At 42.5% G+C, this 14,660-nt stretch overlaps 3 protein-coding genes across 3 annotated transcripts; 2 read left to right on the top strand and 1 right to left on the bottom strand.

Annotated features, from left to right (window-relative positions):
- Window positions 1-2,039: 2,039 nt before the first annotated feature.
- Window positions 2,040-2,785, top strand: SS1G_10092 (hypothetical protein; the record flags this gene model as incomplete). Its single annotated transcript, XM_001588495.1, has 2 exons — window positions 2,040-2,317; window positions 2,383-2,785. The coding sequence occupies 2 exons, from the start codon at window positions 2,040-2,042 to the stop codon at window positions 2,783-2,785; spliced, it is 681 nt and encodes a 226-aa protein (XP_001588545.1).
- A 687-nt stretch (window positions 2,786-3,472) lies between these two features.
- Window positions 3,473-8,164, bottom strand: SS1G_10091 (hypothetical protein; the record flags this gene model as incomplete). The annotated part of the gene is made up of 5 exons (XM_001588494.1): window positions 3,473-4,830; window positions 4,903-5,607; window positions 5,922-7,630; window positions 7,683-7,877; window positions 8,085-8,164. The coding sequence occupies 5 exons, from the start codon at window positions 8,162-8,164 to the stop codon at window positions 3,473-3,475; spliced, it is 4,047 nt and encodes a 1,348-aa protein (XP_001588544.1).
- Window positions 8,165-11,181: 3,017 nt separating this feature from the next.
- Window positions 11,182-13,625, top strand: SS1G_10090 (hypothetical protein; the record flags this gene model as incomplete). Its single annotated transcript, XM_001588493.1, has 2 exons — window positions 11,182-11,385; window positions 11,481-13,625. 2 exons carry the CDS (start codon window positions 11,182-11,184, stop codon window positions 13,623-13,625), a joined length of 2,349 nt encoding a protein of 782 aa, XP_001588543.1.
- Between the last annotated feature and the right edge of the window lie 1,035 nt (window positions 13,626-14,660).

Below are 14,660 nucleotides of genomic sequence, written 5' to 3'. Positions count from 1 at the left end.
GTATAGAAGGGTTCACCGGCAGTTCCTGAACACACACACTGGCCAACTAAACCATCTAACCTAATCAGACGATTTTTCAGCGAAATTCATTTTTAAGATAGAATTTAGGTTCAATACCTATTGAGTTCTGAATGTTGAAAGGCGGTGATTTAAAAAAGTTAGACGATATATTAGATTGTAAACTTACTGTGAGTGAGGGTATTTCCAAATGTGCATGTTAAGGGGGTGATCTAAGGTTAAATAAACTAGACCTAGACCTAGACCGTTGGGTTAACAGGTGACCCGACCCTTTTAAGTTATCTACCTACCTAGGTACTGAGTATCCATCTCTCCTCCCCACAATCAGGTTTCTAGAATTCCAAATCTGAATACAGTATTCCGTAGATAATTCTGTACTTTGAGCATTCATTCCTCGAAGAATAATCTATATACCTACTAAATCTCCTAAATAATAACTTAACTTCCAAACACCATAAATAATTATAGCAATAAATCCCGAATCACCGAGAAGCAACATAGACAAGATCACATAATCTACCCAATACTTCTGATAAACTCATCCATCCGTATTTATCCGTAATTCCATCGTCATGCCGGTAGTCAAGTCGCCCGCTCGGCTAATAAATACCCATCACCCCCATATGTATGGTACCCGGATCATATTATTAATGAAACAACCCGTCGTCAATAGTGGAGCATTGCATCCCTGCGCCAATAATTTACACTTTCTAGATCCTGTCATTGGAACTTATTATCTGTCTGTCAGACTCTGTCTGGACTTTCTGTTGATATTGATATTCGATATCGATATTGACATGGACTTACCGCTTGAGTAAGCTAAGCTTTTTTGACATGAAGAATGAGTTTACCGAAGTGGGACGTTTTCCTTTTTTGATGCTTTTATGGAGTTTGTGAAATCTTATTTGATTCATTTTGTTTATTTCATCATGTTAAAGTTTGTTTGGTGAATTAACCTACACTACATCCCACCTTTGGAGTTCTCAATCTTTACTTGGTAACCTTACTCTGCTATCCGCTCAATATAACCGGCATTCGCATATCTTTACTTCTATAGCAAGTCTTACACATCTACAGCATAAACCAACATCATTCATCCCCTATAAAGCATCTCTTCATCCCAATCCAGCAACCACCCCGAAATTACATCTATTTCCAACCTCTCAATCCACGATGCGGGGTAGTATCCTAGTATGCATCCAAACACAGTGGATACAGCCAGAACTTAGCACGGAGATATAATATGGATACACTCAAGGATACACAAATAATAAAATCAAGGATATAAATTACAGAGTACAAGTTTGTATAATGCACCTCAGGGAAGAAATAATCCATCCATCTACACGGAAGATAAATCCGTTTTACATATAAAGTAAAGTTGTGGAGTCGGACGTCCAGAACGACGGTTTTTAATATATATGGCGGAGTTCATGGTATCGGACCGGATGGGGCACCCTTTTCTTCCGTCGAAAATTTGCGGGGAATATTTCTTTGAGATATTATATTATTATATTTGAAATTTGAAGATTGAATGAATGAATGAATGAAACTTACCTAATGTAACTTGCGTGAAACGGGCGCGAGTTTAGCACAAAGTACCCCTAAATGAATGAACAGAGATCAAGGATCTTCTGTTCATCAAAAGCTAAGAGTAAAAAGCTAGAGCTACTCCGAATTCCGTATAGAGTATGTGGATTTAGTAATAGATAGATGCATGATGTACTTTTAAGTTTAACTTGATATGTACAGTGCTCTGAAGATTACCAATTTGAGATAGATGAACGGGTAATGAACGGATGATGAGATGAACGGGGATACAAGGGAAAGAAAGGTAAGATGTGCAGAGTTCGTAAGGTAGGGAAGATATGGTTAAATAACCCATGTTGATCGTATGTAAAGAGCACATATCTTGATATATAAAATCCATCTCTCTACTCCAAATCCCATTCTCATTATCAATCCTCATCCTCCATTCACATCCCCAACTCGAACTCAAACTCAAACCCAAAACCGCAAAAATGGTCTCAACCAAAACTCTCCTCTTAGCAGCCTCAACCATCGTCTCCGTATTTTCGGCCCCGGCACCCGCACCCGTGAGCCCAAACCTCAATGTCCTCGAGCGAAGATTAACTACCTCCTCTACCGGTACCAGTGGAGGATACTATTATTCCTTCTGGACCGACGGAAGCGGCGGCGTCACATATTCCAATGGAGCCGGCGGAAACTATGCCGTAAGCTGGACTGGAAACAAGGGAAACTTTGTAGCAGGAAAAGGATGGGCTGTTGGATCTGCACGGTAAGATATTTTTTCCTTTCCCATAACTCACAATCCCAAACAACCCACTAACTAACACCCTTCAGCTCAATAACCTACACCGCAAACTACAAACCCTCGGGAAACAGCTACCTCTCCGTCTACGGCTGGACCACCTCCCCATTGATAGAATACTACATCGTCGAAGACTTCGGGACCTACGACCCCAGTTCCGCCGCCACCGAAATCGGCAGCGTAACATCCGACGGCTCAGTCTACAAGATTCTCGAAACAACACGTACCAATCAGCCTTCTGTGCAGGGTACCGCGACCTTCAAGCAGTACTGGAGTGTACGGGTTAATAAGAGGACGAGTGGGACGGTCACGACGGCGAATCATTTTGCTGCGTGGAAGAAGTTGGGCTTGCAGTTGGGGAGTACCTATAATTATCAGATTGTGGCTGTGGAGGGGTATCAGAGCAGTGGGTCCGCCAGTGTGACGGTTTCTTAGGTGTGGAGTAGAACTTTAGAATGTGTGGTTGTGTTCTTGTAAGCAGCCTTAGGGGGGAGGCCCGAACCGCATAGTAGAGAAGAGAAGAGTAGACTTTCGTCTTGTACATATTTTAAAGATTCAGATCTTCGCTGATCGGATATTGTCAATTACATGGACATATACTATAACCATCAACGAATATCCCAATATGAACTTTGTGACGATGATATCTATTTACTTATTTCATTACTTCATACAATCACAATTGTATTCATCCATCTCATCAATCATCAGCCTATCGAGCTATCCCTGTCACTCTCAATTCCTTTCTTCCTGGGTATATTATCCTTCATCCTTTCACGCCATTTCATTTCATCCAACTTGAATTGTCCTAGCATCCGCATTTCCATCCCATCCCCATCCCGAACACGTCCTTTCATTCAAAGCAAAATTCGCATGCCATGCCATTAGGGTATAAGGAGCTCCTTCAAGCTCCAGAACAAACGCCACGCGAAATCGTCATCCATCCCTCGATCTCCATTGCTGTTAATGTCACGAGCCCTGAATCGCAAATTACTATATGCAATGTTTCCATAACGCCCCCAAATGCAATTTTTTCCATCGTACGAATTCGTTGTCCTTTTATCAGTCCCATAATTCCATCCAAATGCTTCATTTCATCTTACAATCATTGATCATTCCACCTCAATCCTTTTGATTTGCTCTCCAGTTCTCCAACATCTTTCTTACCTCCTTCATAGCCACTGGTTTCGTCATAAAAAGATCAATACCACAAGTCCTCGCCTTTTCCACATCATCTTTACCAGCTAATCCTGTAAGCGCAACCACAAGTGCTTCATTTTTTTTCTTTCCCACCCCAATCTCACCATTTGCTATTGCTCTTTCTTGTCTTGATTTCTCCAATTTCCTGATCTCCTTTGTTGCATCAAATCCATCCAGCACCGGCATACTTATGTCCATGAAAATAATATCATACCCTTCTGACCGTTCCTCAAATTTCCTAACAGCTTCAAGTCCATTTTCTGCCTCGTGGACTGTCGTATAGCCTAGCCTTGTTATGAAATGGCGGAGGAGTTTAAGATTTATCATGTTGTCGTCTACTAGGAGCAAGTTAGGCGCGAATGGATCAGGGGTTATGGCAGCAATTGGGAATTGGCGTGTGCTTGTTGTTCCGCCGGAAGAACCATCTGGTTGGCTAACCTCACTTCCAACTGCTGCATTATGTTGAGAAGTGTAACCAAAATTCGCTGCTGTGGGAGTATCGAGGGTCTCATCTGAGGAAGGTTCTCTTCGCGGAGGAGAGGTGTTACCCCCAGGAGGTAGAGGAAAGGGAAATTCTTTTCCTTTTTCAACAAGCGCGTTTGGAGTTGGTGATTCAATGGCTTTCCGAGCGTTCTCGCTATCAGCCGCCATTCGACTATTGTCCAGTACTTCACCTCCATGAGGAGAGATAAGTAGATCCTCAAAGACGTTGCTAAGGTCGTTAGTGCTCGCTTGTCCTGTAGTAGATAGATCCGGTGTGACAGCGTGACCACTCATAGTTGCCGCTCCATCAAGGCAAGATCGTAGTGCTCTAGCGAGTTTTCGCGGACCCACTGGCTTTGCTACCACAGTGACATTTCCTCTGATGCCAGCTTCCGAGAATGAGTGGTTGAACCGTGAAGAGTGTGGCGATAATACAAGTATCGATGGTTTATGCTTTCGAGGAAGTATCTTGCAAAGATTCACGAGAACAGATAAATCCGGAGCGTTGGCAAGGATAATATCTGGGTTTGCTGATAATGGCACGATCTTCAAACCATACCAATTCGTGAGAAAGTTCCTGACAGACGCATGGAGAAACCTTCCCTTCTTCGCAATCACAGGATCCAACGTGGGAGGATTGAAATTAAAGAGTCCTATTTCGCGGCCACCTATTTGATTTCGCAATAGTGATATAGATTCATCTGCCTCGCGCAACAACGAGGTTACAGCTTTGGGTGTCACAGGTAGCGATGTATCTTTTGGTATTTCGCGAAGAAGTGGCAAGGTTACTCTGACCTCTAAAGGAAAAATAGATTAGCACTGTATCAACATGATATATTTGTGCGGCTGGAAATTTCATGGTTACTCACCAGTACCACGTCCAACCTCACTATCGATGGTGATGTCTCCTTCAAGTAGATTGATAATACTCCTCACAATGGACAGTCCTAATCCAGTTCCACTGGAAAGGGTATTTTCCTGTGCAAAGGGGGTGAAGAGCTTCGATCTAAGAAACTCGCTAGATATGCCCTTTCCAGTGTCCGTTACGGTCAAGACTACCATAGATCTCGGAGCCTTCTCGCCTCCAGAAGTGGTTAGATCCTCTAATTGGGCTGTCTCCAACTTAACACGCACATAACCGTGAGAGGTATACTTCAACGCGTTGCCGAGTAAGTTCATGATAATTCTACGGAATGCTCCAGGTTGTGTGGTAAAGTTGTAGTCATCTCGGACAATGTCTAAAATGACTGATACTTGTGGAGACTGGCTTGCTGGAGGTGGTATGGCAAGAGATGAAGTTGAATGTCGTTTCGATTCGGAGCTTTTGTCGTGTATGTCATGAACCATATCAAAAGTTTTCGCCGTCCCATTCTGAAACACGTAACCAGCAAACACACTCTCAACCACCTCCTCGCAGAGTACTGCTACATCCACAGGCGCAAACAAATTTATCATGGGCAAATCAGATTGTTGTAAAGCCAGGGGACCAGAATTACTCGACTGTGATACCCGTTTTGCCGTACCTCGACGATTTCTGCGCCAATTTTTCTCAAGACTACTAACTTTAGAAAAGTCTAGAATATGATTCTGATAAAATTTATCAGCTGTTTTCAAAAGAAAGTATAGAAATCGCGGAGAGAAGAGGGAAATAGAGATAGGATGTTAGGCGCAGAGTTTAGGGGTGAAGAGGGCGGAACTCACAATGGTATCTAACAGTGTGCGGCCACAACTGTCAATTGTCTCAACAAGTTCTTGTGCTAAATTTGGTAAAGAAAGATCATCCAATATCTCAGCAGATGCAAGTATTCCATGCAGTGGACTTCTCAATTCATCTTAGGGTTGGGATTAGGGTTAGTCTACTTTATGGTTAGGATTAGGCGATGCTTACGAGATATGCTTCCAATAAAGTCACTTTTTTTCTGATCAGCAACTTCGGTACTTATGCGAGAACATTCAGCCATGACGCTATTGCCAAACGCACTGAGAAACGATAATTCATTCTGCTTAGATAGAATACGAGTGGGCTCTGTTGACCAAACACAGCATGCACTAAGCCAACGAGAGCGACCAGCATCCCAAAGTGGAACAAACAACAATTGGCGAACACCAGGAAAATGCGTCGACAAAAACCTTGCATCCGCTGCAGCTCTAGCAATCTTGTTCTTTCCTCGTGTCGGATTCCTGCTTTCTTTTGCGGAACCGCGATAGCCCTTGAGAATTTCATCATCTGAGGCTGAAGACATGGATCCGTCCGAGTCAAAAGTCCATAGCTTTCCGCGTGGGTACCGGCGCAAAAACTGATGTAATGATTTTTCCTCAAAAGTTAGGAAGGAGTGAGTTCCAGGGTATGCATCACCATTAATTGAAGATGCCTCAGGGGTGGAGAATCCCAAGATTTCTATTTCTCGTGTTGGGGACATGGTCGACGACCGAGTGAAGGACCTTTCCCCACCACCTGGGTGTCGCGAAATCGAGGATCGAGAATTAAGTCCGGTTTGAAAGTCATCGTCACCACTCGTCTGGCTATCAGTAACAGATGGCTCTTGAGTAGTGGGTTGCGCAGAATCACTGCTGAATCCTTTTTGTGCATCGTAGAATACTGCTCCACCGTCTACCTCAAATGCCTCTCTGATGAGATTGGAAGCGCGAGAGAATAGCAGCTTTAGAGCCGATGCCTCGGTAAATTCTTCATCCGGGGTATCGGTTTTGCACATATCATAGGGTGATTGCTCAGTTGTCGTAGTTTCTCCAAAGGATGAATGCTGTGTCATGGACTCAATCTCTGGTCGTGCACCGCGCAATGAATTGGACCGAAGAGATGCCAAGCTGGAGATATCCTCAGGCTGCGTGAAGCCAAGCGAAGTTGAGCTTACGTACCCCTTTTCCTTACCATTGCTAAGAGCAAGTGAAGCAGTACTTGACATTGCAGAGCCTTTCGTTGATGATGATTTTGACTTTTGTCGTCTGATAGCGGTGTCAGTCTCAAACTGGCCAACAATCTTTGTACCTTCTCCATCTTCTGCCTCCATGTCTGCCTCTTCTAGTTCCGCACGGCCCTCTACAAATGATGCGAGGCCTCGACTCATTTTCATGCCGCGTCGATGCTCTTCCACCTCTCGAGTCAACTCCAAATGCTTCATGACAGTAGTCGCCATTGTACCCATGAAAGAGATCTCATCCTTGGACAATCCTGGTCGAGCATGACTATCAACAACGAATAAACTTCCGATCGGTATGCCCCGCTTGGTAATGAGCGGGACTCCTGCATAAAACCTGAGAGACGGAGGCTCGGTAACAAAAGGAAGTTGATTGAATCGCTCATCCAATGTTAAATCATTGACAATGAATGAAGGATACTCTTCTCCTAATACTGTCGGGGCAGTCTCAATGGTCCTGTAGCAAAGATTAAACACAATTGACGACTTGACCGCAAATTCAAACTCTGATTTGTCATACCTCTCGCACAATCTACCAGCCTTCGTCACAGAAGTACAGCCTAGCCAGAGCTCATCACCTGGTTTGTGTTTTGTGGCATCCACAAGATCCAAGGATTTGGTGCTTTCTGCAATGAAGTACTGTGTGCCATCATCGATAAGACTGGCGGGATCTGTCAGCTGCGAAGTGAGGATAAAATTCTCTTCAAAATTACCTGATCATTGTTCTTTGCGCCCCTAACCTCCAAGATACCAGCTGGCAGAATGCCGTTAATGATGTATCTGGGGAGGAAATCTTGGTTGAGGTAATGTCAGATTGAACTCCTAGCTCTTGATTGCTACCCTCTGTCGGTATTTGAGGGTTTGGAAAACATGATTCGGTATTAATGGAAGAGGTAGGTTGGTAGTACCTGAAAGCAAATAAAAATCAGTAACACCCTCTAAAATGTGGATATGTGGTACAAAATGAATCAGTAATAAGCCCGTCCCTCCAGACTGGTTAAGAGAGAGGAAAGTGCCGCTTGATAATTTCCGCGCGACCTGTGAATCTTTGTGTCTCTCTCCCCAAGTTCTTCATATGTGTGTGCAGCACACTTCTATAGTAATCAGGGACATACTTGTATAATTCTCTGGCTCTGGCAGCATCGGATATACCCTCAACATGCGAAAGCGCAACTGGTGCTTCTACCGGTGCCATCTGCCCTCCCATTTACTTGAATGAATAGCCAGGGTGGGGAAATGTTAAGAAACCGACAGGATCGGGAGAGGGAAGGTTGATGGTTGGTCTCCAGGTGAAGATTGTCGAAGGAAAGAATGTCGGTTTACTAAGTGCGATGATGCGATTAGTATTTGAAAAATAATCAATCAAGCATTCGAGCAATCAAGCATTTGATACTTTGTGACAAGACTGTGATAACAGATTGGATGGAAAAGTTCATGGAAAAGACAAGGAGGAGTGGTTTACTGACATGGTTCTAAATGTTTGCATGCATTGGTCAAATCAAACCCCCTCCATTCGAGAATATTTCTGACCAGGTATGGCATATAACCTGATGGCTTGGATTAAAGTTAAAACCAGTGAATTGAGGAAGGGCTAAGCAAGATGGTGTTATTTTGCAGAGCAGTGAGATAAATTGTGGCTGGCAATCCCTAGGTAGTATTATAGAGGAAATACTTGAGGGTTGTGCATGAAGTGTGAAGTATATACCCAGTAGGTACAGTCTGCAGACCATATAATGCAGATAGTGCAGATAGTGCAGACAGTGCAGACAGTGCAGATTATGCAGATAATGCAGATAATGCAGATAAAATTAGACAAATGAGAATTGGGAAGGATCAAGTCTTGAGTCTTAAGGCTAGCCTTAAATCCGCATTGTGTTGTACAAATTGTAAAATGATCTCTAGAAGTAAAGTTGGAGTAAAAGTTGTGGTACTGGTGGTAGGTAGCGTCTGGAGTAGGTAGGAATGGGAATAGGTCGTGTGGGATACATCAATATGTACTATTGAACTCCAACGTTTTAACTGGACACAAGGTCTGGAATTAAAAAAAGGGATCGACATTTGCGTCATAATGCATTTGATTCTACCGCTATGGGTATCATAAGCGAGAGAGAGGTGTGACTATAGGAAGATGAACAGGGTCAATCCAGTGAATGAAGAATTATATTCTAATGCTTTCTTCACTTTCATTTTGATGGTCAATTTGTTAATACATACATACCTAGTACCTACAGAGCAGTAATAAACTCATCATCAAAATATGAATTCTTCTCTTTCTCCTATACATTTCGTCTCTTACTCTCACACGAGTATATATCATCAGAATATTATGTCCTTGTATCTACTTAAAACTCATTACGTCTCCTGCATCTCATCCTACTCCTTCTCCTTCAGAACCCTACGAAAGATATCCAGACTAGAAGACTCCAAGTAAGAACTAGAACATCAACCTGGGTACAGAACTAAGAGGACCCTTGTTTTAGTTTCCGTTTAGCTCTTTCTCCCATTGACAGATGAATCATTGATGAATCTATGAGACCCTTTCTGCAGTATGAAAAGAAGACTAATTCAAACGAAGAGGCAAAAAATTGCAAAAGATAAGGGTCCATCCTAGAATTTGCAGGTCACGCACGACTCACGACGATAGATTTAAGGAATTTCTCGCGCATCCCCCTGGATCTTACCAATTACCGTTGGTGATAATTATTATTAGTCTCGCATGTGTACTACACTAAGCTTTCGATACAGACCGGGACTTCTATAGCGAGTAGCGAGTGACTTTTTTTTTTGAGTCAATCGAGCCGGAGATTTCCAAAAACAACATGTGGCTACATACCGATACGTACCATATTACGACCTTGTCCCTATTCATCCATTCCTATTTCATCCCCACGCTCGCCAAGTTACGAATCCCATTCAGTACTTTCGTTGCTCTTTTCACCATGGCGGTAACATCGTTTGCTGTTATTGTACACTGACTGCACTTTGGTGTTGTGTTTAAAAGGTTTTAATTTGTAAGGACTACCCGAGTATTGTTTTATAAAGAATACCTTCACCACTTCAACTAGGTAGGAACTAGGGAATCACCGTGTTGCATCAAGTACGGAGTTCTAGGTTTGTATGTATTTGGCTCCGGAGACGTCCGATTTACCACCCATCGTTCCGTCTCATCACAATTATACTAATCACACTAATGATACTGCTCTTACCGCCAGAGTTTCATCAAATTCAAGATATTTACCGAAACTATAAATGACTCAGGACTAAAGGCTCAAAACATGGTCGTTTCAATGATTTCCATGACATTTTCCATGTTGGAATCCACGTGGAACGGATACTCCCAAGATTCAAGACTAGGTAATTAGGAAACGGTATCTGGAGAGATATACCTAGATAGATCTTTATCTACTCGGAATACTCTGGAAAGAATCAAGGTTATTTGATAAATTTAATTTAGTACCAAAGTGATGCCTTTACATTAGAAACTTTTGGATATATGTAGTATGTAATCTTACATATGTATGTACACAGGTATGTACACATGTATATACACGTGTATATACATATATGCATCAATACATTGCTAAGGATATCTAAGAAATCAATTCTCCAAGATCAACTTCTTAGTCATTCTTACCATCATGCAGGAGCCATTTCACCCCGCTGTTCCCGCTGATACTTTTTTTCATCAATCTTGGCCTCAGGCAATCATCACATATTCCCTTTCATTGCCCGCCATCCAATACCTAGGTAAGATAACATTTTTTACGGCGTTTGCATCAACACGAATAGATTTCTTAAGTCCGAAAAGATCCTTCTACTTCGTCCTATTTCATATAAGATCTACAAGGATTTGATTGGTATCATCGACTGAAAGGGCACTTCGTACGTAGAGTGCGGCGATCAAAGCCGTATAGATACTACGAAGAAGTCAATATCGGCTGTTGCCAGTGTCAAAAGCCAGTTCCAAATACCATCATTACAGTACTCCGAAAGTACTGACCTCTTGCGACACATTTCGATACCTACTCGTTCCATCTCAACACTCACTTACACAAATATCTACTTACCAGGAATTTAAGTGGGGCCATTCAACTACTCCTCAAGTCAAAATTAACGTGCGCTACCACAATCGCATATTGATCGCATGTCAATTATTGATCTTGCGAGTCGCGTGGGAAAACGTTCTTCAAGACTATTTTTCAAACATTCATCATGCAAACGAATGGGATTTCAGACAACATGAAGGCTGATACCAAACAACAAGTCGCATGCGACGACTTTTACAATAGCCTCAATCTCGACAATTTACCTCCAAACCACAATATACAAGCGGCTGCAGTTAGGAACAATAGTACTTCGGAGCAGGAATCTACAAAGACAGAAGTTCCACAGAAAGCTCCAAAGAAGAGGAAGAGAGTAGTTATCTCATGTACTGAGTGCCATAGGCGCAAACAAAAGGTTTCTTTCCAAACTCATCATCACAAGGATTCAGAGTCTGATATCAATTCTAGTGCGACCGTCAATTTCCATGTTCGAATTGTGTCAATCGCAATAAACAAGATGTTTGTCAGTATGAGAATGAATCCGCCAGGAAGCAACAACTACTAGATGATCTAAGGTCGTCAGACAATGGAGAATATGGAAAAGGCGCACAGCCCGAATCGGATTCTGTGGCAAAGGTTAGTGCGTTAGGATATGCAAAGTCAAATGGAAGCCATTCAAATACCACATTGGGGATTTTCAAGAAGATAGAGGCCGAGGTCAACGATGGAGCCGCTGTGACGACTCATTGCGTAGCAACAGCAGAGAATACTGGTCTTCGGGAAAAATACAAGAGCTTAATACGACAACTACCGTCTCGGCCCTACATTGATATGCTTCTAGAGACATTTTTCCGGGAGGTCAATTTTCAGTACTATGCTTTAGACGAGGGAACGTTCCGAGATCACCTCAGAAATTGGAACAATTTATCTTTTGCCACTTTGAATAAAGGACCACAGGAGCTACCCGCAGATTTACAATTCTTTCCCGCTCTCCTATTCCAATGTTTTGCTATGGCCTTGCTATTTCAACCACCAGAATACGACCCAAGTCTGGAATCACTCAAGTATGCAGCAGGAATGTCCTTTGATGATCTCGCAGCCGATTATAGCGACTCCGGAGTAAGCATCTTGACATTACTAGGGAAACGCAATACCACTCTTGTGACTGTTCAAGCTGGATTCGTCAGAGCATCATATTTGAAGTATAGTGGTATGGTTCCTGAAAGCTGGCACTCTTTATCCCAAACCATCAAAGACGCTCAAGAGATTGAATTACATAAGGATAATTACCAACCCCAACGTAATAAGCCTGAAGATGGATACGAGCATCTATGGCATCAACAACTTCGAAGGAGAACTTGGCTTGTCCTTGCTCTTTGGGATGTACATATGGCATTGGTTCTCGGCCGACCCACAACCATTGATATGCGTGATCCAAGACCACCTTTTCCTATCGATGCTCCCATACCTGCTACCCTTGAAGATCGACGCAAGACCCCCCCTAAAGAGCGTTCACCTACAGATATGCCAACACCTTTGACGATGCTTTTATGGTATGTCGAAGTTATGGCCCCTCTCTGGGATATCTATTACCTTGAAAAGGATGGACCACAGGCCAGTGACGCTCTCAAGGTTCAGAAGATGCACCTTAATATCAAGCAAATTCATGAGCTATGCCCACCTTACTTCAGAGCCGAAAACCCTGACACAACTTGGGATTCCCATCCTGATTGTTATTGGCTTCCTCCTTGTAGATTAATCTTCCAAAATGGTGGTGCATTTACAACAATGGCTCTCCATAGACCATATATTTGTATCTCAGTTTCGAGTCGACGTTCTGCTCTTGAAGCTGGCTTGGAAATTCTGCGTGTACAACGTGAGTATTTCAGTTTATTGCAGACAAAACATTACAAAATGTTTAACCTTGTCCTCAATACCTTTGACGCCATCATCCTTTCAGCAGCCATTTATATCCTACATCCATTCGAAAATAGGGATCTGCTCGACAACACCCTACAACACTATGATTGGGCTATGGAAAGGTTTCATACTATGATTGGTCGTAATGCGATTGCAAACACAGCTGCCGGTGTGCTCAAAGCAATAAACATTCGTTTGAAGAAAGCATTAGGAACAACTAAACCTCAACCATCAACTCCATCAGATATTGGATCCAACCCATCATCAACGGTTGGTAGCTCACAGATGGCAAGATCTGGTACTTCTACATCAGCATCACAATCTTACAATTCCCCGGCATCATCCACCGATCCTTCCACCATATCCTCTACAAATTCTATCAATGGAAGTCATTACAACCTTCCGACAATACAAAACTTGACTTCACCAAACTCAAATTCTACCGCCGCTTGGGAATTCACTGGAGCTAATAATTTGATGCCTCACAACTTTGATCTATCATCGATTGCACCTTTACAACCAATGCATGATTTGATATTTAATGATTTAAGTACGAACCTTAGCACCAACTTTGACATACCATATCAAGGATTTCCGGAAGCAAATCTGTATGCGCAACCTGAACCTTGGCAATTTGGAGGAGACTTGGGACAAGATAGTTTCTGGGCAGTTATGAATAATTATAATCCTTGAGTAAAGCTTTGGTGATGGGGTTTGTAGGGTTGGTAGGGTTGATAGGGTAGGATAAGGTAGGGTAGAGGTAGATGGTGCAGGTATACACGGATATGGATACGGACATTGGATGAATATATAATATATCATACGGAATTTAACTGTCTCATGAAACATGATTAGTGTAACGATTCTGTACTGGAGGCAGCGGCTGCCTAAGGTTCGTCGATTGGTAGTTATAGGTTAAGGCTTTATCACTGGTATTCACTTGAAAGTGAATTCGTTACTAGATCAAGTAGAATGTAGGTAAACTAATTGATAACTAAGTTGAGCACGAAGCTCCTAAACTATGAAACTACTCTAACTATATACTAAACGTTTCTCTGAATGCTAGCTGTGCTAGCTGGCTAGCAGAGCTATCACATCACGTGATCTCCTATTGGCCTCAGGACACTAATCCTGGGACGATTCTCATCCTAGGATATGTTACGACGGCTATCTTCTACGCCGCATCACATGACTAAACCAAGGTAACGTGATTAAGTCACGTTATGGACCGCTGCGCGGTCCTGACTAGCTATAGGCATGAAGGACTATATAATCAAGATGGATTTCCTTTGTATAGAGCTTCGTGCTCAAGATCAATCATTTAGTATACTCTACTATTAGTTACGAATTGCATATCATTATTGTCATTACTTTAAGTCCCTGCTTGACGCCTAGTTATAAACCACTTCGAGAGCCTAGAGCACTTCCACGTGATCTAGACGGCAAACCTCGTAACAGCGGGTTAACGTTGGAGATTTGGATTTGGATTGGTTGGATATATATATGATTTATTTAGCTATAATCTTTAATGACTCGATTAAGGCTATCTAATTGTCCGATCATGAATGCGATTATGCGTAACCTTATCATGGTATTGGTATTGGTATGGGCGTCGGTTTCAATATCGTGCCATGTGGTTGGGAGTACATGTACATACATGTACTTGTTTTTTTTTTGTGTTGTATTGTATTATATTGGGTTAGGTTGGTTTGTGTTACCTAAGTTACT

Source organism: Sclerotinia sclerotiorum, genomic scaffold (assembly GCF_000146945.2).
Source record: "Sclerotinia sclerotiorum 1980 UF-70 scaffold_15 genomic scaffold, whole genome shotgun sequence".
In the NCBI taxonomy this organism is placed as follows: domain Eukaryota; kingdom Fungi; phylum Ascomycota; class Leotiomycetes; order Helotiales; family Sclerotiniaceae; genus Sclerotinia; species Sclerotinia sclerotiorum.
Note: the sequence above shows the minus strand (reverse complement) of the source record. Positions and strands in the feature narration are given on the sequence as shown.